The sequence below is a fragment of the Camelus bactrianus genome, chromosome 6 (genome assembly GCF_048773025.1).
Source record: "Camelus bactrianus isolate YW-2024 breed Bactrian camel chromosome 6, ASM4877302v1, whole genome shotgun sequence".
Classification (NCBI taxonomy): Eukaryota; Metazoa; Chordata; class Mammalia; order Artiodactyla; family Camelidae; genus Camelus; species Camelus bactrianus.
In genome coordinates this window covers 12840132-12862321 of record NC_133544.1, presented here as the reverse complement: position 1 = coordinate 12862321, position 22190 = coordinate 12840132, and the positions used below count along the sequence as shown (strand labels likewise).

The following is a 22190-nucleotide window of genomic DNA, read 5'->3' as shown; positions in this document are numbered from 1 at the left end:
GGTCCTGGATGGAGAAGACGAGAACTTAGAACTTCAGCGTTTCAGGAGCAGAAGAGCTTGCTGTAAGCAGCCCTGTGGTGTCATTGTGCCTCTGCTGACACCAGCAGGTGCCCATCCACACACAGCGGGCAGTTGGAGTCTAGAAATATATACCCCACCTCCTGGCTGCCCTGGGTACCAGTGATCCAAAGGGTCCTCAGAGTGTAAAGAATTATTCAAGGAATATAGAGTTATCACTTAGATAGCTTGCAAGAGACTTCTAGTCTCTCATTATTAAAGATAGAGTTTAAGGTTCCAGATGCTTAGAATTCTGGTAGAAGCCAGATATGAAGGAGAGGCTGGAGGAAACCATCTGAAGGTGTCCTCGTGGTCTGCGTGATCTTTCCCTTGGAATAAGCCCTGAGATCTTGGGCGATTGAGGAAAACGTGACTAGGGAGGGAAGAATAAGAACAAGCCTTCCAGAAAGCACCTCTGGCCTGTGACGTTAGGCCGACAAGCTGAGGGAGTTAACCAGAAAGGCGATGATAATCTAGAGAGCTGGAAAAATAGTCCTAGGAAGATTGTTTCCACCCCACGCCCACTGGTTGGTTTTGCCACTGACCCTGTGTCTCTGCCCAGGAGGGCACTTTATTTTACTCACAGGCGAGAAAAATAGAAGCAGGCTATCATCTTGGACTTTTAAGAAAACATTCTTTTCTAGAGTCGTAATATCACTTTATGGTCAACTTCCCACTTCCTTTGCATCTTACATCTCAGCGGCACAGCACAGATTGTGATGTTTGTGATTGTGGCCCGTGGGCATCCCTGTCCTCAGTGTGGTCCGTTTAGGAAGGCAGGGAGGTCTGTAAACACACTCTACTTTTTGGAGTTACTGCTTAAGAGCCTCCTTGGCTCTGATTTCTATATTCCTCCTTGTCTGTTTCCATAGAACCCTGAACAGAGATTGTTCTTGTCACCTTATTGATACCTTTCTCCTAGACTCTGACTCCCCAGACAGCAGTTCCAGCCCTTGGTTCAGGAGAATACTTGATACTCCAGTGAATGAATCTTTAAATTCCGTTATCTACGAAGTCAGGCTTTTAAGCGGCTGAATAGCTGAGGTTTTACTCTCCATTCTAAAAATGAAATAGAATTTGGGTGAGCCTAATTGAAAACAACGTTTCCAGTGGGTTTGTGTTAATTACTTGGTGGATGAGAGCGCTCAGCTTGATGTGCTGCAGGAGGGAGTTGCTGAAGTCGAGGCCTCAGAGCTTTTTCATCTCGGCTCCTGCGCATCCTGCTTCCATCCTGGTGCCTCCCAGCCCATCAAGGTCGAGCCTCCTTCCTCCCGCTGCATCGTGTGATTTTTTTTAGCCATGTCCACATCTCTTTGCCCGCATAAAACGTGATTCTAAAGGCACACTCTTTCTGGATACAAATGTGCCCTTGAAGCTGTTTTCTTTTGATAATAGAAATTAGCACTCCCTGGCCAAAAACAGAGGCAGAAAAGGGAATGTGAAGCTTAAGATACCACTCTGTAAGATGATACTGACATAGTTTTTTTTTAAATTAGAGTTGATCTATAATATTATTAGTTTCAGGTGCACAACATAGCAATTCAGTATTTTTATAGATTATATTCCATTTATAGTTATTACAAAATATTGGCTATGTTCCCTGTGTTGTACAATATATCTTTGTAGCTTATTTATTTTATACGTAATAGTTAGTTCCTCTTAATCCCCTACGCCTGTCTTGCGCCTCCCCTTCCCTCTCCTCACTGATAACCACTAGTTTGTTCTCTGTATCTGTGAGTCTGCTTCTGTTTTTAGATTCCATGTATAAGTGATAACATACAGTATTTTTCTGTCTGACTTCATAAGCAACCAGGTCCATCCAGGTTGTTGCAGAGGGCAAATTCTCATTCTTTTTTATGGCTGATAATATATATATATGCGCATATATATATATATATGCGCATATATACACACACACACCCCACATCTTCCTTATCCATTCATCTGTTGATGGACGCTTAGGTTACTTCCATGTCCTGGTTATTATAAATAATGCTACTATGACATTGGGGTACATGTATCTTTTCAAGGTAGTGTTTTCATTTTCTTAGGATATATACCGAGGAGTGGAATTGCCGGATCATATGGTAGTTCTATTTTTAATTTTTTGAGGACCCTCCATACTGTTTTCCACAGTGGCTGCACCAGTTTAGATTCCCGCCAACAATGTACTAGGGTCCCCTTTTCTCCACATCCTCACCAAAGTTTGTTGTTTGTAGCCTTCTTGACCGTGGCCGTCGACAGGTGTGAAGTGATAGCTCATTGTGATTCTGACTTGCAGTGCTACTTCCATATGCAACAAAACCGGACATCCTCGCGGGAGCTACAAAAGTTGTAAAAAAGAAAAAGGGTTTTGGACAGAGAAGAAAAAAAAATCTGAGGAAGGATAATTATTTTCACAGGTGCCCTCAGGGGAAAACGCAGATGAGAGTGAGGCTGTAGCTCTAATTAGCAGTTGGATAAATGTTGAGGATTATAGCACAGCAGGGTTTACATTCCATTTCTGGAAGCACAGCTCTGTGAGAACCTGAACGCACTGGCTGAGGCTCTCGCGGCTGCAGAAGTGTGACCCGCGCTGAAATGTTCCCGAGTCAACCCATTCCTTGTCCCTGTCTCCACAGCGCCAACCTGTCCAAGGCCGCCTGGGGAGCATTGGAGAAGAACGGCGCCCAGCTGATGATCCGCTCCTACGAGCTTGGGGTCCTCTTCCTCCCATCAGCGTTTGTAAGTGCCCTCTTCAATCTGCCAGATTGGTCACCAGGGAAATGGAATGGGTGTGTGTGTTCCCTTCCTTCAGTCTCCATGACCTGCCCGGGGTCTAACCTGGGGCCCCTGCTTCAGCCACGGCCCCAGCCGGGGAGTTCATTCAACATTCGCTCTTCTGGGAGCACAGGATCGCTGCTCTCATGAGGTGTACCCGGTTAGTGATGGAAGATACTGATTTGGGTGATGTTAAGAGCAATGTTTAAATAAGATTGGGAAGCAGGATGTGAAGATTTGCTACAAGGTGGTAAGTGACAAGTCACCAAAGGAATGACTCAGCCAAATGCCCGACATTTTAGGCCTGGGGGACTGGAGACCGCCCTCTGAGGGCCGTGGAGGGAGGCTGAGGATTCGCGGTCAGTAGAGAAGCTGGGGGGAAAATGGCCTGACCACAAGCCCAGGGAGGCAGGGGAGCTCACAGCACCTGCTGGAGAGGAGTTCAGGGGGTCGCAAAGGGCACGTGTTATCAGACTCACAGGTAAGCCCCCAGAAGGCACCGCAGTGGAAGCCGTGTGTCTCTGTCAAGGTGTCCAGCACAGCCAGCTTGACTCCTGGCTTTAGAACAGCGTGCAGTTTCTGCAGCTGAACACCCAAAGGGGCTAGTTTTCATGTAGGGACTGGGTTGTAAAAGCTGTATATTTCAGTAAACACTAGAACCCCTCTTGGCCCAAAGCCATTCCCTCTCTCAGCAGCACACAGGCCCCTGGCCTCCGTCTCACCGCCACCCTTGCTCTGGGCTCAGGCTGGTCAGTGGATGCTGTCAGCTGCCCACACGATGTGATGCGCAATGCTTTTTTCTTTTCCCTTCTTTGCCACTTGCTATAGTTGGGTTTGTAGTTAAACACACACATGATGCAGCCCCATGGTAAACCACTGGGGCTGGACCAGAAGGTTTAGCCAGGGGAATGCCATGGGCTTGTCCTGAGACTCAAGTCCGGGACCTGTGACGTGTGGGTGTGGTCTCAGGGCGAGCGCCCCGCCCCGCCCCGCCCTACAGTCTCCTCCTCCCTGTTCCTTCTCTCACGTGCTCTGGGGAGGAGCTGCTTTCTCCCTTTCTCTCTCCTCCCCTGGCCGTCATCACCTCCCCTTTTCTCCTTCTCAGAGGGTTTCACCGCAGAACTGTCCTGGGGCCTCTCCTGAGGGCAGAACATAAGATTCTAGCACTTTTTGTTTCTTTCCTGTGCAAACAGCAGACCCTAATGCTGCTCACAGCTGAAGATTGCCACCTCCGCAGCCCCGCCAGTGGATGGTTTCCATAGACAGGAATGTGACTTCCCTAAGGTTCCACCCGGGAGTGGGGTCCGGCCCTCAGACCTCTGTCTCACTGATCCTCCTGTGATCATTCAGCTGTATCCTAGGAAAGCAGTAAATTCACAACACTAGGTATTAATACTCAGTCCTTTGGTGTGATTATAGTGGCTGTAGCTTTGAACTGAGGCTAGAATTATCTCCCAGAATAACTTAAATAGTGGAATAAGTTCTGTGTCACTCTTGTTAGGCTTTTGGTGTCAGCATTTGCAAAATTCTAGTCATTTCTAACTGTTCTGACCTGATCCCTCATCATGAAAATGATAATAGAAGAGTATACTGCACTTCCAGGACCTTTGCACTCTTAAGCTGCTAATTTTCTGCCTCCAAAATGTTTCCAACTGTACATTGCAGGGGAGGCTAATAGAGGAAGAATGGATGTAATCATTTAGAATCCCCAAATTGATTCTTTGCTAGACTCCTATTTCTATACTTTTGAAACAAGAAAGAACTCCACTCTAGTGCATTCTAGGTAAAATAGAGATTTAGTTATTTTTAGAGACCAACAGACAAGAATATGAAAAATGGGCTCCACCCTCCTGTGCTGTGCCAGCAGATTCAAGGGGATGCCCCGCGGGGTGACTGTGTAATTGACATTTTAAGGCAGCGGGTTCTCCATCAGTCGATTCCTTGGCATGTCTCAGCACACAGATCCTGGAACAGTGACTTAGGGCCGGCGTCCTCTATAGCACCAAAAGGACCCACAAACTGCCACTGTCCTGTCATCAGACATTTTCCCATTTGGGCAGATGGTCATATCCTTCAGTGAATCATAAATGACTTGGCAAAGTGCTGAAATTAAGCGTTTGGACAGTACACTATTATCTGACCTTGCCTCCCAAGGAGCCAAGAGTCAAACTGAGCAAGAAGGTCATAGAAGTGAAACAGGCACCTTGTTTGAGAGACCTACCAGGTGCAAGCTGGGTGCCAAGATCTGTGAGGAGGGTACCTGGCCTGAGTGAGCAGAACTCAGAGGGCTCAAAGTGGGTATTCGTGCAAACGTGGGTCTGCCCTCCATGCCTCTGTCCTTCCCAACCCCGTCCCCTGATAGGGGCCTGATTCCGGAAAGAGGGGCGATTGTTGTGAGCTCGGAAGCCACCCAAGAGGTCAGTGCTTACTGCCAGGGGTTTCACCATAAGCGGGTTGATGAGTGTTTTATCTGGAGAAAGCAGTTCAAGGGGATTTTGTAACACAGGAGGCTTTGTCCTAAAGCTAGTATGTATCATCTGTGTCACCTACTTTTACGAGGAGCTTCTGGAAAAGTAGTAGACCTTTGTTAGGCCCTCACGGAATTGACGTTTATGGTTTTAACTTTGAGGGCAACCTGAAGATCTGTGCCAGGAGGTAATCTGTCGTCTTGCAGAGGTTAGAGGACCACAGAATGAGACACTTGGCCTGTGAAGGAGGGGCTGCCCAGCAGAGCCCCTCTGTGGTTCCCTCTTCAGTGCGCCCGGGCTCGTAACTGGACGTGCCGGCTGCCTGGGACGACCTCTTGTGCGGGCGGCCCACGGGCACCTCGGGCCCCCTCATTGGCAATCCCTGGGACAGGAGGAGGGGGGGTGGGGTCTTGTCCTCAGGAAGCTCACGAGTAAGTTAAGGAAACAGACTCGAGTTGTTACAGTGTGTGATGAGAGCTGGGGTGTGGGGCATTCAAAACATAAAGATTCTCAGAAGAGGGAGCGTGCAGTCTGCCCGGGGGACTTGGGGAAGGCTTCTTCATTGAGATGACTGGCCTGGGTCTTGAAAAATGAGTCTGAGCTCAACCAGCCATCAGGGGAGTAAGGCTTCCAGCCAGAGGGCACCGTGCATGTTGTATTTGAGAAACAGCGAACAGTACCATGTGCCTGGAAGGGGCTGGCAGGTGGACCTGGGCCACAGGGTCAGAGTCCTGTTTTTTAAGCAAGGCTGGTGGTCTCATCAGGACAATTTTCAGAGGATTTGAATCTTATGAAACATACCTCCAATTATGATTTTAGTGTACTTTATATTCTTCAAGAGTATGTGAGGATAAGGGCCTTGCAGATATCATCAAAATCATCATCACTTACAACATACAATTATGAAATTCTGATTATTAATGAACTACTCTTAGCATTCACCCCACTGTCCTAGTTCAAGGTGTAGGAAGTCACCCCCAACTCCTCCTTCTCCCCCACATCTGTTTAATCACCAAGCCTTGTCATTCTTGACTTCTGAATATTGCTTGGTAGTCTGTCACTTCTGGCCATCCCTGCTGCCACTGTCTAGGGCATGTCAAGCCCTGCTCCAGTGGCCTCCCAGCCCGCTTCGTAGGCCACCTCCCAGCTGCTCGGTGCCAGCTGCTGGAATGTGTGTAGACCACAAATCGGGCTGCCCATCCGCTTCAAGTCCTGTCAGACAGAAGCCAGGCTCTTGAGCGTGACTTGCTTCTCCCTTCCTGCCCTGCCTCCTGGCTACTCGGGCCTGCCCTCCTCCCTCTCACCCCTGGCCTTTTGTGGTCCAGCCGCCCAGAGCGACTGCCACCCATTCTGAGCCAGGCCCCCCTGTGTTAGTCAGGGTTCTGTGGAGAAACAGAACCAACAGAATATAGAGATATATGTGTAGAAAGAGACTTACTTTGAGGAATTGGCTCACAATTTTGGAGCCCAAGGAGTCCCAATCTCTACCATTTATGAAGGCCGGTGGTGTAGTTCCAGTCCGAGTCTGAAGACCCGAGAACCAGAGAGCCCAGGCTTTCCGTCCCAGCACAGCAGCCCTTCCTCAACCTTTCCTTCTTCTCGGGCCCCCTGCTGACTGATGGTGCCCACCCACACTGAGGGTGGAGGGATCATCCTTACTCAGGCCACTGACTCAGGCATCAATCTCATGCAGAGACCCAGAGTGATGTTTAACCAGTTATCTGGGTATCCCACGGCCCAGGCAAGTTCCCGCATTAAGTTAACCACCACACTCCCTTCTCACCAGCCTCGACCTGTATTAGGAATGACACCCTGAGGCCCCCAACCCCACCTGTGCTCATGTCTCCACTCCAGGTGCCCCTCCTCTGCACCCTACGGCCTTCGAGAACCTGGAGCTCTTCATGTGCCCCGGGTATTGTAATCTCTGACTCATGTGTCTCCTTGACTCTGCCGGGGCTGCTCTCATGCAGGGCCTGGCCCACAGGAGGCTCCCAGTAAAACATCTGGTAGTTGATGCTGCTCCCTTAAAGCTCCTAGGGTGCACTCTGCCCTTCCTGTGGGGAGAGCAGTTGTGCAAACAGTGGCCGTGGAGATGACGTGGATTTAGTCCAGGGGGTGTGGGATGTAGCAGGTGATTAAATAGGTTTGTTAATCTCATCAAAAGCAATTTGCAGTATGGAGTAGCTCACCTGTAGCTGTTTTGTTGAAATTAAAACACGTACACACACAAACTCTCTCACTGGAGTCTATTGCATTATTTACAAATGCCAATCCATGTGTATTCACTTAATGTCTTAATATTTTCCTTATTGGCCATAATCTCAAAATGGTCACTGACATTAATGCAGTTTGTTGTAAAATGAGGCCTGGTATGATTTTTTTCTTTAGGTTTCTCTCTCTGGTATCATCAAGATACACCTTTTGATATGTGTGGTTACACGTTGGCCAAAGATTTACTTAAAACCCAGTTTTGCAGTCATTCTTCTGTCTGGACATCTTCCAGAATCCAGATTCTTGAGATCAGCCCACCTTTGTGACTCTCGGGCAGAACTCAGTGTCCGAAACGCCCACGTTTCTGAGTTATCAGCAGCCAGAGTTGCTCCTTTTGTCCTTCCCCAGTGGGCCATCCCAGTCTCTGTGTTCCTGAACTCTGACTTGAGGCCAGCATTACACACAGTCAAGTTTTGTGCCCAGAACAGCATAGCCTTAAATGCTGCAGAGGTGGTCAGCGGTCAGTGACCCAGAAGGAACCTGGCCTCGCTCTCCTTTCCCCCAGCCGTCATCAGGACCTGTCACTCAGGAACCAGCGGCCGTGGGAAGTGACACTCTGGCTTAAAAACTGCAATGGATGGAGCTCCTGCATTTCCCCTTCTTAATAATGATGCCATTTGTAACTTCTGGGATTGATCTGGAAGCTGATAAATCCCTGTTAACCAATTACTGATTTGATCTCAATTTTTTCTGTTCTTTTTAAATGAATGAATCAGTAAACACTGTGTCAGGATCAACCTACCTTGCCGTAAACTTGGAGTCAGTAGCTCTTCCTGTGATTAGGAACACTTTCGGGAGCTTTGGGGATTAATGTCGAGATGCATTGGACTGTGTAGCCAACACTTGGCTGTTGTGGCTACACAGTAGGTGCTTAATAAATGTTCATTTTAATTGAAGACTTAATTCTTTTGATGTCTAACATCAAATTCTGAATTTTATAATTTTTTTTGAGTTATCCCCTTAATGTATGTGTATTTAACTTTTAGATTAGATTAATTAATTTAGGTTCAGAAAAATCTCCATGTAGGGAAGATCGTCTAATGATTTCAAACACCAGCAGCTGTATCCCAAACCCTAAAGCATCTGTGAGTGGTTTAGAGAGATCAAGTTTTGTTTCTTTGAACTTGCATGTTGGTGTTTATTGAGCACATACTTTGTCAGGTGCTCTAGAACTCCTCCTACCTCTGGGAATAATGCACAAACTGTCTCAGAATCATAGACCAACGTCCTGATCTCCTTCCCCAGGTGAGGGCAGCCGGAGCACCCCCACACTTGTCCTCTGTCTGAGAGCCGTCTCAGCCCCCGCTGAGCCCTGGTTCACTTGCTCCTGGGATGGTGGGTTCTCTTTCTTGTGATTGGAGTCAAAACTGCTTCAACCAAATCCCCAAGGACTTTCATTCTTCAGGTCTCGACTTTCTCTCTTCTCTGTTCTGGTTAAACCTTTTTGTCCTTCTGTTGCCAGAAATGGCAGTATTATAACTGTGACTCTGACTTGTAGAACTCATAAAATTTACAAGAGCCACCACCTGCAGCCTCCCCCATCCTCCCCACACTAGCTCTGACCACCTGCCTTGGCCCCGCCCGTGGGACGGGGGCTCCCAGGGTTTCCCAGGAGGTCGCTGCTGGACAACACTGTTTCAAGTGGTGTTTCTTTGTAACCTCTCTTGTTCTCCCACTCAGCTAATAAAGCCACGGCCTGGCATTCCAGTCCTGCCTCTCACCCACCCACATCCAGTTGTCACCTCCTATCCTGTCTGCCCGGCCGCTGCAGGTCACTGTCTCTCCCTGCCTGGCCTCACTGATCCTGTGTCTCCCTGCTTGGCTCCCACCATCCTTCTGAATCTATGTCTCTGCCCACCTGTCAGGATCTGCATTTCTCTGCCTTTAAATCTTCAGTGGCTCCCTTTGGCCCACGAGATGATGTCCAGTGAGTGTCCTTTGTGTGACATCCAGGTCCACAGTGAGCTGAAGCAGCCTGCCTCCCAGCTCCGGCCCCCTCTTCCCGCCCTGGCGCATGCGGGTGAGGCAGGCGGGCTGAGCAGCAGCTGCCGTTCACTGGTTGTGTGGTCTTGTGCCCCTGCTCTTTGCTCAGACAGAAGCTCAGAAATAACTCAGAAAGAGGAGAGACAGGATATAGAAGGACACACGGAGAGGTTCCAAGGACCGAGAAAGAGAACTTCCCAGAGCAGAGTGTGAAAACTCAGGGACCTCAGCTCCGTAGGAACCAAAATGACAGAGGATGGAGCTGGTTGTGATTGTTTATGGGCTGTTAGACTTGGGCCTGTTAACTTTACTTTGTTGGCCTCCTTTTTCTCAGCTGTGAAATGGGGACAGGATAGGATCATTTGAGAATTAAGGGTGGTTACCTGTGAGGTGTTTGCAGCAGCGCCCGGGACCAAGCAAGCGCTGAGCCCAGGCTGCGGTTCGGTGACAGCAGCAGCCCGCCAACAAGCCACCGAAGAAGGTGGAAGGTGGAGCCTGCGTTGCAGGTAAACCACAGCTGTGGTGTCCCCCGTGATGCTGCACTGTTACTTCTGAAGTGCACTCCTGCCCACTCACACAGTCAGCCCTTCGCTGCTCAAAAACCCATCCCCCTCGACTCTGCTTGGTTTACCCTCCTCCGCGAAGCTTTTCACAAGCCCCTACCTGGAAACACTTGCGGGTGATGATACACTGCCTTCAGGAAGGAGAAGGGAGCCAAAACTCACTTCCTTGTTGGTCAGTCCATCTTTGACTAAATGTACTCCTTCTAGAAGGGTCATCTGCCATTACAGTTTATTTTAAATCGAAATATAGTCAATTTACAATGTTGTGTTAATTTCTGGTGTACAGCATAGTGATTCAGTTATGCATATATATATTCTTTTTCATGTTCTGGTTTTCATTATAGGCCATTACAAGGTATTGAATATAGTTCTCTGTGCTGTACAGTAGGGCCTTGTTGTTTATGTTTTATTATAGTAGTTAGTATCTGCAAATCCCAAACTCCTAAATTACCCCTGCCCACCCTGTTTTCCCACTGTTAACCACAAGTTTGTTTTCTGTGTCTTTGAGTCTGTCGTCTGTCTCTCTTTTGTAAATAAGTTCCTTTATCTTTTTTTTTTTTTTTTTTAGATTCCACATATAAGTGGTATCATATGTTTTTCTTTCTCTTTCTGGCTTACTTCACTTAGTATGACAATCTCCAGCTCCATCCATGTTGCTGCAAATGGCATTATTTTATTCTCTATGCCATTGCTGTTTTACCCAGGAAAATTTGATACCTTGTCTAGGGTTTTACTGCCTGAGGATGCTACTCAGATAGATGCAGCTAAAAAATGAATTACATCTCTAACTGAAATTTGAGCATGCTTCTTGTTCTCTGTGATTGAGCTAAGCTGCTAAAGCTGATCCGTCACAGTGAGAACCAGCTCTTTCCGTCCCAAAGCTGATGAAGGGAAAAGCCATAATTTCTCATGTGTGATTCATGTCCACCCTCTACCTGGTGTTTTATAAATGTATTGTCTTAACTGTCTTTTAAGTGTCCGTGCCTGGGAGGGTGCCTTCCTCTGTTTTGTAGAATGCCAAGTGATACCACTGTGATATATAAATGATGATAATTAGAAGACAGCCTCAAATTATTTGACATCCAGATTGAAGGGGAAAGTGGTACTTTTTTTATATATAAAATACCCTAGAATTTGGTTTAGAAATGGCATTCAAGAAAAAAAGCATATTGCTTCCTGCCAGACATGGATGGCTCAAAGCTGCTTGTGTGGGAAGTCAGATAACACAGATGGTGCCATGGGGCAACAGATCTGGTCTAGCCTTCAGCACTTACCCCCCGCTGTGTGCATTAGGAAATAAGACAGGCAAGCCAGGGGCTAAAGAAGAGGGAAGTCATTTTTACCTGAAACTCCACAAAGTATTTGATTATTAAAGTGGCATCTTTTTAAAAATGTCAAGAACCAAGGTTTCCAGAGTTCGGCTCATCCCAGCCTGGTCTGCCTTAATGTTGCCTCCGTAGTTCTCAAGGAATCCTTCCTCTGTCTTGGCTCCTGGTGAGTGAATTTGAGACCATTTTGTTTGCTTAGTAGAAGGAATATGGGACCCCAAATCAGAACAGTGGGGTTCAGTTTCTGACCTGGCCACATAATAGCTATGCGGCTTCGGGCAACTAACCTCCAAACTTGTTTCCTCCTCTGTACAGTAGGAGCAATTATATCATAGAGAACACAATATGCTTAGATTATACTAGGTCACATCCACTTGCCAGTCTTTGTTCTGAATAATTTAACCTCGCCATAGCCATTTAATAGATATGGAAACCCAGGCCGAGAAAGGTTAAGTAACTTGCCCAGAGTCACACAGCAAATAAGTGATATACAAAAGTTGAAAGATTATCGAGATTATCCTCAGATCCAGAATGCACTGAAGATAAGACACGAGGAGGGACAGCAGTGCTGACTGTCCAGGAGGTGGCCTAGCAGCCCTCCGATGAGGGGGAGGGCTACGGGGGAAGGAGGGCTGCAGAGCCTGTTCTCCGAGCCCGTGGTCTCCCTGCTCCCTTCCTCCTCTGCCCTGCCCCCAAATGTCCCTGAGTTTTATTATGTTTTCCCTCAGTCCCTTTCAGATCCACTTTTTGTTGGTTTCTCATCCGAGTTCACCTCACTTCCATCTCGGCCTTTGTCGTGCTGATGCTCACACTGGCATCCCCAGTACCACCTCTAGTCTGTCTCTCGTTCCTGTTGCAATAGCCTTTGGTCTTCTGGCAACTCCTGGGCTGGTCTGTCCTCCAGCCCATGCCAGTCTGCCTGTACCATGGAGCATCTCTGTGCAAAAACCTTCTGCAACTCCTCGCTATGTATCAAAGTAAGGCCTCACTCCGTCAGGGTCCTGTGACACCCTGGGTTGTAAGTGAAGGATAACCAGCTCAGATTTGCTGCAGACAGGGCTGGATCCAGGGGCAAGGGTCATGTCATCAGGGTTCAGTTCCTCTGATGTCCACTTCTGTTTGAAGGACATGAGACACCCCCTTCCCCCACCCCGTCCCCAGCAGCAGCTCAAGGCTCACACCTTGCCAGATGAGCTCCCCAGAGAAAGACTCAGGCCACCTGCTCTTCCTGAGTCACTATGGCCAGGAGCTGGGCCCAGTTAAACAGGTGCAGGCCGCAGTTGTCCACACTGCTTCCCATTCAAAGCCCTCTCCAGCCTGGCTGTCATGCTCCCCGCCAGGGTTCCCCAGCTCTCCCTCCTCTGCATGCTTCACTCACCATCCCCCTGAAATGTCAGCTCTGTGCTTTTCCAACTCTGCCTTTGGTCATGCCAGTCTCCCCCTCATGTTCTCTCCTGCCAGCTCTCTGTTTATCAAAGTTGTACTAATGTTTCAAGGCCAAACTGAAATGTTTTCTACAGAGCCTTTTCTTGACCTGCCACTGGTAAGAGGTCATTTCTTCCTTTTCTGCCAGGTGTCCATCCCATGCTGTCTTTCACTGCGTTACTAACCACCAAGTCTTGGCAGGTGGTGCCACTCCATGCCTTCCTGTGGGTCTTCATGTGCACAAAGCACGTTCATGCACGTTGTTGCCTTTGCTTCTATGCAGACACCTGTAAAGTAAGCAGGGAAGAGGTGCTTTTATCCCGGTTTTGTAGCTCAGCATTGCTTAAACACCAATCATGCTCCAAGACTTGTGCTGGGTGCTGACATGAGAAGCGTTAATGTGATGCTATCCAGGAGCTTATTATTCTGATTTTACAAATGAAGAAATTGAAGTCTGTTAAATAAGTGGTCAAGTGTCCCACTGACCATTCTTTCTAATTTCTGGAACACGCATGCTCTTTGCTGCCTCTGGGCCTTTGCAGATGCTGTTCCCTCCTCCTGGAACATTATTATTTTCACATTCACCTGACCAAGCCCTGCTCATCTTTAAAATGTCACTTTTTCAGGGAGGCTTCTGCTGAGCGTCCCCTCCCCGCAAATCTAAACCAGATGTTCTGTTCTCTCTTCTAGTATGCCCGTTTTCCTTCATAGTGCTTATCACAAGTTGACTGCAATTTATTTTACTTTAGTAAATGCATTTGTTTAACGTTTCCCCACTAGACCATACATCCCACGAGGACAGGGATCCTGACAATTGTGGTGACACCCGAACACTCAGTGCTTGGCAACCACGCCAGACACAAAAGGGGGACTCAAGAAATACTGTGTGGGGTGAATGGATGCAAACATGAGCCGTTCACACAGCTTACAAGTACCAGGACAGAGGCTCGAACTCAGATTGCTCAAAGCCCTGGTTAACTCAACTCTGACTCTTATGTGCCCATGAGCAGCCTCCCCTACTAAGTTTAAGTCATCACCTAAATAGGAACTGGGGTCCTAGCTCTGTATAGGAGTTCCTAGGACATTGGGGGCCAGGAGATGGGGGCCTGGGGAGACAAGCTGGCATATCAGGCGCCCACACTCCTGCGCCGGCCCCAGGTGAGAGGCAGTGGCAATGTGTGCAGTGGCCTGTAGGACCTGAACTTGCACCCTGATTAAGATCCAAAATTACTACTACCCTTCTCTGGAGTTCTTGGAATAAACATTCCGTTTTGGTAGGTCTTGAAAAGATCTCACTTGTATTTTCTTATCACATCATACTGGAACACTTTCATTATGCGTGAAAGCAACTTTTATTTCCTCTTCACCAGAGTGAGCAGCCTGTTACTATAGCAATATTGAAAGCATTTTGAGGTATTTTTATACAGTGTCTTATATACATTCCCTGCAAACTGTACATCGAGGTTAGTAGAAATGGGCTATAGCATCCAAATTGTCTCTATTATATCTTTATATCCTTTATTAAACTTTTACAAACTGCTATAATTTATTTCCTGAAATTTGGACCCCTCATTTTTAGGAAAGAATAATTTGGGGTGGGGGGTTCCTAAATATATTTGACCTATCGAATATCAATAATAGCTCTGAAATAACTTGCATTTTGTTGTGCCATAAAGATATCATTGCTTCTTGAGATCTTTTTCCAGAAAACAGGATGCAATTACAGATTCCTTCTGTGTCTGCAGGGTCTGGACAGCTTCAAAGTGAAACAGAAACTCTTCTCGGGGAGCCAGGAGCCAACAGCCTCCTTTCCTGTGCCGTATGACCTCCCTCCAGAGCTGTATGGAAGTAAAGGTGAGACACGTGGAGGGAGACATGGGCATATGTACCAAAGCAGGAACACATGGGCCCAGGGGAAGCCACTGGGCTCTCAGTGGGAGCCTGGCTCCTGGAATGCTCTAGAAGCACAGGTTTGCACAGGCCCCTTCGCTGCCCTGCCACTGGAGCTCAGCTTTCAAACTGGCTGGTCTCGCAACTTCTCTGCACTCATTTTATTTTTGAGGACCCCAAAGAGCTGTTATTTACATGGGTTTTTATACCTGTTGATATTTATTATATCAGAAAGTAAAACCAATTAATTTTTCATTATTTATTAATTAGCTTTAAGATAATTATAACCATGTATATGTGTGTGTATATGTGTGTGTGTGTATATATATGTAAGTATATATATATAAATGATTATTTCCAAAGAAAGTGAGGAAGATGGCATTGTTCGCATTTTTTGCAGACCTCTTTACCATCTGGGTGAATAGCTGGATTCGCGTAGCACCTCTGTTGTGATGTCACATGTCACGTAGCCTCTGTACACTCATAAGAAAGTGACTGACAAATAATGGCTTAGTGTTATAATGAAAATAATTTTGAGTTTACAAGCATCCCTCCCATCCCCTTAAAAAGGCATCCCCCAGGCCATGCTTTGAAAACTGCTGCGCTTGATAGGACTTTAAGGGCAGCGGCCAAGGACTTTTCACAGCAGAAAGTCAGTGGCAAGTCGGTGGAGGTTCTCACTGTGTTTAGAGGAAGGCGGCACCATCCACCCGCTGTCTGAAAGTCTTTGAGGCAGGTTCACACGTAACCAAATTCACACAGGAGGAGGTGTATAATCGGAGCGAGCTTATTAATTTAAACTGACAACAAATGCCGAATGTGAACGGGGAAAATGTGGGTTTTGACTGGAAAGTTTGATTGAGGTTCTCCCATTAACACTCCAAAAATCTCGGATTCCCTAATAGTGTCAGCCTTGCCCAGTGGGTCCCTTCGTTCCCTGGACAGTGGTTGGGTTCTAGCCACCTCCCCACCTTCACTTGCCCTCTGGCTTTCGTGGTGAACCAAACCTGCCGCTTCTGATGGACCCATTTATGCATCGGCACATCTGACGAAGCTCACCCCACCTCATGCCATCCTGTGCACCATCCTGCCTCCTGCAGGTGACTGTCTTGTGGAGACTGCCTTTGGGGAGACATTCTTGTTCCCTTCTTTCCAAGCCATGTGCACTTTTCTGAGTCCTCTAAATGTGTTGTATATGCACGCATATTCATTTTTTACCAGTAGAATTATATAAGTTTTATCAGAATTTCGAGGAATCTGTGACCACTCCTCCCCACCCCCAACACACACACACAGGAAACGTTGCTTTAGATCCAGGCCATGTTTATGCACCAACCCAACAGTGAATTATGTGACCTCGGGCAGCTGTTTCCTCTAGGCCTTAGTGTCATACATAGTTCACTATTGCAGAGTGACCGAGAGCGAGCTGTGAAGCACTGAGCACAGCGTCCGTCTCCAAGTTACCGTTAGCCATTGTTCCTGTTACTAAAAGTCAGGGTCAGTTATGACAGTGGGTTGATGTCACTCCTCATGACATCACGGTGAGCTGGCGGCAGGAAGAGCCTGAGGCTTGTGCAGGAGAGTCCCTAAGGGGGGGGGGGGATCCGGAGACCTTCCCCTCCTTTCCGGCTTTGTGCTCACCTTTGTCTTTTCTCTCTTTCTCTGGTCTTCACGGTCCTTTCTTCTTTTTCCTTTTTTTTTTTAAAACCTAAGTTCTCCTAAGTAAACGTTGGAAGTGGGGACTCACAGGCTTAACCTCCTGGGGTTTGGCCTTAGGCTTTACACCTACCACCCCCAGCCTGGAACCTTGGCTGGGACTCCACCCCCTCCCTTTAATCCTATTGTCCAGAAGACTTTGAAAGCAAGCAGGGAAGAGAGAGAGGAGTCTTAAAAATACCCTGAGGTCCCCTCAGTCCCAATAGAAAAAACATTCCTAAGAACTTAAAAGTTTACAACTGGGTAGTGGCTTAGACCGTGTAATGAAAAGAATAAACCTTTCATTTGGCCAGCATGCAGAAGTTTTCCGTTGTTTAGCTGACTTTTCTATTATTTACACATTTGCTTTGAAAGGCATACAAGTGAGACTGGAGCCTCTTTTTTTTTATTGGTACTGTTTTACCTTCCATGCTGCTTCAGTAGCACGTAGATTAATAATGCCAGTGATTCAGACATCACCATTTACTATAAAGCCAACATTCAGGGTTAAAAAGCATCTTACCAAGATTTGGAAAAGTTGCGTGGTTAAGAACATTGCAAAAGCACTTCGTTTGAATAAGTGATGTCCAAGCCACTGTGACGTATAAGATCTCATTCAGTAATTTTTAAATCAGGAGACTGTACGAAAAGCTTAGCAAAGAAACACTGGGCTGTGAGCAAATCCCAGTTCAGTGCAAGAGACCACCAGGCTTCCTGACACCAAGAAATTGGTCAGATAAAGCAAAAGCAAAGACTCAGCTACAGATATGCTTTGCTTTGTGCAGCGCTCACTGCTTATTCTCTCTGCGCAGTTGTGTCACAGAACCTACTGCGTGTTGTAGGTGCTTGGAATCTATCCGTGAACAAGAGAGACACAGATCCTTGCCCTCAAGTTTATATTACGCCTCATGAAAAGTTATGCTTAACCAAACCTGTAACCAGGAAAAGGGAAATAAGAATTACCTTGGTTCTAAGTCACCCAAAAAAAAAGAATTTTTAGCAAGAGACAGAAAGCATGATATAAGCAAGATTTTTATTAGTAAAGTAAAAAAACAAAAAAAACAAAAGATAGTACACTCCCAAAAATTGGGAGCGGGCCAATCCAAGAGAGGAAAAAATGGCACTGTTCCTTTGTTTTTCTTTCTTATATCCTGGCTTAGAGGCGTTTTTTTTTTGTGATTGATTGATTAACGGCTCAGGTTCTTTGAGTGATCAGGCTGACCGACAGCTCAGGTTCTTGTGCTCTGGCACGGGCATCCTCTTTTGGGCAGGTTCTTACCCCTGAAGCACACAGAGAAACCTACTGGAGGGGGCTCAGACTGTAATGTTAATTACATTATAATGAGCATCGGGTCAAGTTACGCTGGGTCCTTCTCTTCTGCGCAGCTGCAGCGTTTAATTTCAGCTGGCTTCTTTTGCTGGCCCTCATTTAGAGAAAGAAAAACTTTCTGGAGTCCCTTATCCTGAGTGCAGACGTACGGTTATTTTCTGGGTTGTTCCTTTCCTCTTCCTCTCCCCCTACCCAGTGCTCATTTCTATCTAACTGCCTAACAAACCCATTTTGCTAATAGGAACTGTATTTTTAAAAGAAAGCTTTTCTAAAGCACAATCACCAACATTTTAAATCACACACTATTATACCATGTATGCTACAGCCATGGGGGGCTAAGTTCTGGTGTTACAAAGAGATATGAGGTGCACCCAGCCCCTGACCACAGGGATACACAGAGAGGACCCCCGCCCCCCACCAAGGCTGTCCCCTCTCTCTGGCCTCCTGTTGCAGCCCTAAGCTAGCCTCACCTGGACTCTCATCTTGACTTGTGTTTTATGTCCCTTCCGCTCTCCTCCCCCGGACGCCCCCCTCCATGCTGCTGCCAGGCTCATCAGATCATTCCCTCTCCTGTTTTAAGTCCTTCCATCGTGTTCCAGAAAAAAAGTCCGTCTCTCATCCCTTTAGCCTCACATGGCAAATAGATTGTGTCAAGATCGCCTTTAGAACTTGACGAGGATGCAAGTTGCCAGGCCCCAGCCCAGCTCACTGCGGGGTGGGTCCCGGAAAGATATGCCAGCAAGTCCCACATCGGCCCAGTCAGGGAACAGCCACGTGGACATGCTGGACTTCAGGGTCCAGAGGCAGGGCACGCCCACTTGTCTGTCTGCCCCGCTGGACCCTAGACTTGAGAGGCCCTTCATCTAGCAGAGTACCTGGCCTCTGACCATCACTCAGCAGGCATTTCATACACAGGCATGACTATCGTGAGGCAAGTTGTTCTCTCGTGGGACAGTTGACTAATCTAAGCCAGCAATTGTTAATGCTGATTTCCAGTAGTAATGGGTAGAGCACAGTGGAATCACAGCCCCCTTCTTTTCACCTCCCTGTTGGCCTTCTTTGTGGCTTTCCCCCAAGGGAGTGAAGGGCCTTCCAGCCAGCCTGGGAAAGGATCAGCCCGTGAAATGCAGACATTTTGCTCATTAATAATGCAGAGTATTGACATTTGCCAGGAGGGTGGTTACCAGGTCCTCACTTGGTCATTGTTGGCTAGTTTTGAGGGAGAGGAGTATTTATCCCTCAGTATCCTCCGGGGATTGGTTCCAGGACCTGCCTCGGATACCAAAATGCACAGATGCTCAAGTGCCATATCCACCTTCCGTATCCTTGGTTCTGTATCCACAGAATCAACCAACCACTGTATAGTATGAATTTATTGAAAAAAAATCCACATATAAGTGAACCCTCACAGTTCAAACCCAAGCTGTTCAAGGGTCCACTCTGAATGCAGTGGTGGTCTTTAAGGTACAGACTTACTGGCAAATGTCTGCATCATAGATCCTGCGCTGGTGAGGAATCTCTGATAGCTATTCATATGGCAAAGGTCGGAGTGCCCCTGCCTTGGGGATGAAGCAGAGCTGACATTACCCAGCAGAGCAGTCTTCAGGGGAAGGGGCAAATACAGGAAGTTCAGCCTCAGAAGATGGTGTTTCCAAAGGCAGAGAACGGGTGCTTTCCGAAAGCCAATGAGTAGCGAGGGAGTCAAGTGTCCAGCCCTGCCAGACCCTCACCCTTCAAGAAACAAGCAAGTAAGGCAGGCCCAGGTTTATGTTCTCTAAAAAGTGTGGTTTCATGCTTTCAGACCATCTCAAGGCCAAAGACAGGAGAACAGGGCTCTGATAGCTCGTTGCCGTCTTTGGCTTTCTTCTCCTGCGCATCCTGCTGGGTGCTGCCATTTGTGCTGGCTCTGTGATTATTCAACACAGACAACGAGGCTGGGCGGAAGGTAGCAGCAGATACCATTGCCTCCCAGCTACCATCTGCCTCTGCTCAGGAGGAGGAGAGAGCCTCCCCCAGGGGCAGTTGGCGGGGCTGAGCAGCCATGGTTGAGCAGCCGTGGTGGATGGTCCACCTCCACTGACCTGTTAAGAAGCCAGTGTACTGTCAGCCCTCAACCCTTCCGAGTTGTTTTGTTGTTTCGTATTTATCAGGGTGGTGATCTAGGGATTTAGTTGTAATCCTTGCAGTGTATTTACACCCTACTGGTGTTGCTGTGGTTCTTCTGAAACAGTTTGACTCTGGCAGTAGTGATGTGTGGTAAAAGCAATTTGTTCCAATTTTTTTCAATTCCTGAGATGTAAGTTTAAAGGAAGAAAAGCTCACGTTTATCGGGCACCTACAACATGCCAGGAACTTTCACAGACGCTCTCTTGTTTGTGCCTCACAATAATCCTGGGAGGTTGCTAGTGTAATTAACTCCCATTTCCCAGATGGGGAACCTGAGGCCAAAATCCAAAAGCCTTCCCCAGGGTGCAGAGAAGGATGAAGGCAGGATTCAACCTAGGTCCTCTTCCCGTTGTGCTGTACCGCGGCGTGTTGCCCTCTTCGACACTGGTCTGCAGTCATCATGCAGAGACCTCCATGCCTCATTAGTTACTAGCCTTAGGGTACAGAACAAAAACATTTCAGGGATGTGATACTGAACCTCTTGGTTCTGTGCGACCATGACCAGCTGAGAGCAGAAAAGTGGCCCTTGACTAGCCATTGTGACCATTGGTTTTTCCAGCTTCTTAAGAAATTAATAGCTGCCCTTGCTTAGGGTCTCTCCTTGCTGGACACTGCGCCTTGCACACTACACGGATTTCTCTCGTTTAATCCTTGTGACAGCTCCACGTTGCAGGTAGCGATAAGGACACTGAGGCTCAAGGAGGTGAAGAGACTTGTCAATGTAAGCAGCGAGCCAGCGTTCACCCCAGGCGTCAGCCTGCTCCCACGGCCACTCCCCTGTGTCTTAACATGAACCTTTCTTAGAAGCTGTTGCCCGAAAGGGCTCTCGGCTGCGGTTGGTTCAGAAAAGGCTCTTCACGATTTGTAGACTCCAGCCCATGGGTAGTTTATCCTATCAGGTGAGTGAATTTTTTGTAATCCATTTCAAGTATTATACTTATATAATATGTTTACCCCCACAGATCGGCCATGGATTTGGAACATTCCTTATATCAAAGCACCAGATACACACGGGAACATGTGGGTCCCCTCCTGAGCAAGTTAAAGCACTGTGGCGTTTAAGTGCAAGACACTGAGCCCCAGCCATTGGATGTTCTTGTTTGTACAGAACAGTCGCTTCCCTGAATGTTTTATCTGCAAAACTACAGATCTCTGTGCAGAGGTCAGTCTGTCAGACACGGATGTTGGCTGTACTTTTAATGGTCATTATTGACATTCTCACTTTAGAAAAGGTAAATATTTTCTTAATTCCCTTTTCTATGCTTTGGAGTAAAAGCTATTAAACTTCACAATGTTTAAAGAATATACAGACATGAAATTACCCTCCTGGTGATGTGGACTCTCACGCTGGGGTCCGGCCGACTGAGTTGTGCCCCGTCAAGTAAAGTGCCCTTCATTCAGCTGAAACTTTTCAGAGCAGGACTGCGGCCTCTTTCAGCAGCCCTCTGTCAGCTTTGAGCCCCGAGGTTGCTGGACGGGAGTTGCATGTGTCGCTGAGGCTGGCATGGCTCCCCAGGTGCCATGAACTGTGTTGACCGTCGTCACCCTGTGCTTCCCACGATGTCCGCCCCCCCGGCCCCGGGCTGGCTGCCTCGCAGCTTACAGATGGACCTCTCCTCGCCCATCCCACACAGTGGACGAGTGTCTCTTCCAGCCCCACAGATTTCCAGAAAGGACAGCTCACAGAATCACACAAAGTATGATCACACAAAGCACGCAAGTATTTTACTTCGAAGAGACCCTGAAAGGTGAACTCGCTTGGTGCCTTCAATCCACAAGTGAGGGAACTGAGCAGTTTAGGGGAGTTTAGGGATGTCCCCGAGGTCCCGGCTGCCGGGTCAGAGCTACGCGTGTCTTCCTGCTTTGTGTCCGTGTGCCCGGGTTCCCCTCAGGTAGTGTCCGGCCTCCTCGTTTTCCTCTGTGTGAGGCTCATTTCTAGTTTGTCATCAGCTTCTTGTTATAATTTAGAATAGAGTTGAATGTTAATTTTGAAAGATTTTTTTTTTTAAATACTGTTTTTCACACTGTTCCTCAGAGGCCAAATGCTCACGTCGGGAAGCTGCCGGGGTGGGGAGGGTACTGGCGGGGGTGCTTCTGTGACGGGGGCTGGGGGTGCCGGGCTGAGGGCCGTCCTCCCTTCTTCCTCCGTCAGAGAAGCCCTGCAGCATCTGTTTTACATTTTGGGTTCCGTAAAAGATATTATCTGGGTGGTTTGTTTGGAAGGTGTTTTGTTTTGCATTGTTTAAAAAGAAGA

At 47.6% G+C, this 22190-nt stretch overlaps 1 protein-coding gene across 4 annotated transcripts in view; it reads left to right on the top strand.

Moving 5' to 3' along the window:
- TDP1 (tyrosyl-DNA phosphodiesterase 1) overlaps positions 1–21965 on the top strand; it is a 69504-nt gene extending 47539 nt beyond the window's left edge. For all 4 annotated transcript variants that reach the window (XM_010968682.3, XM_074365156.1, XM_045505723.2 and 1 more), the window contains exons 16-18: positions 2679–2781; positions 14601–14709; positions 20899–21965. In XM_010968682.3, the coding sequence (XP_010966984.2) occupies positions 2679–2781; positions 14601–14709; positions 20899–20972 (286 nt within the window). In that variant the 3' untranslated portion in view covers positions 20973–21965. The remainder of the gene's footprint in view (positions 1–2678; positions 2782–14600; positions 14710–20898) is intronic.
- Positions 21966–22190: the final 225 nt, after the last annotated feature.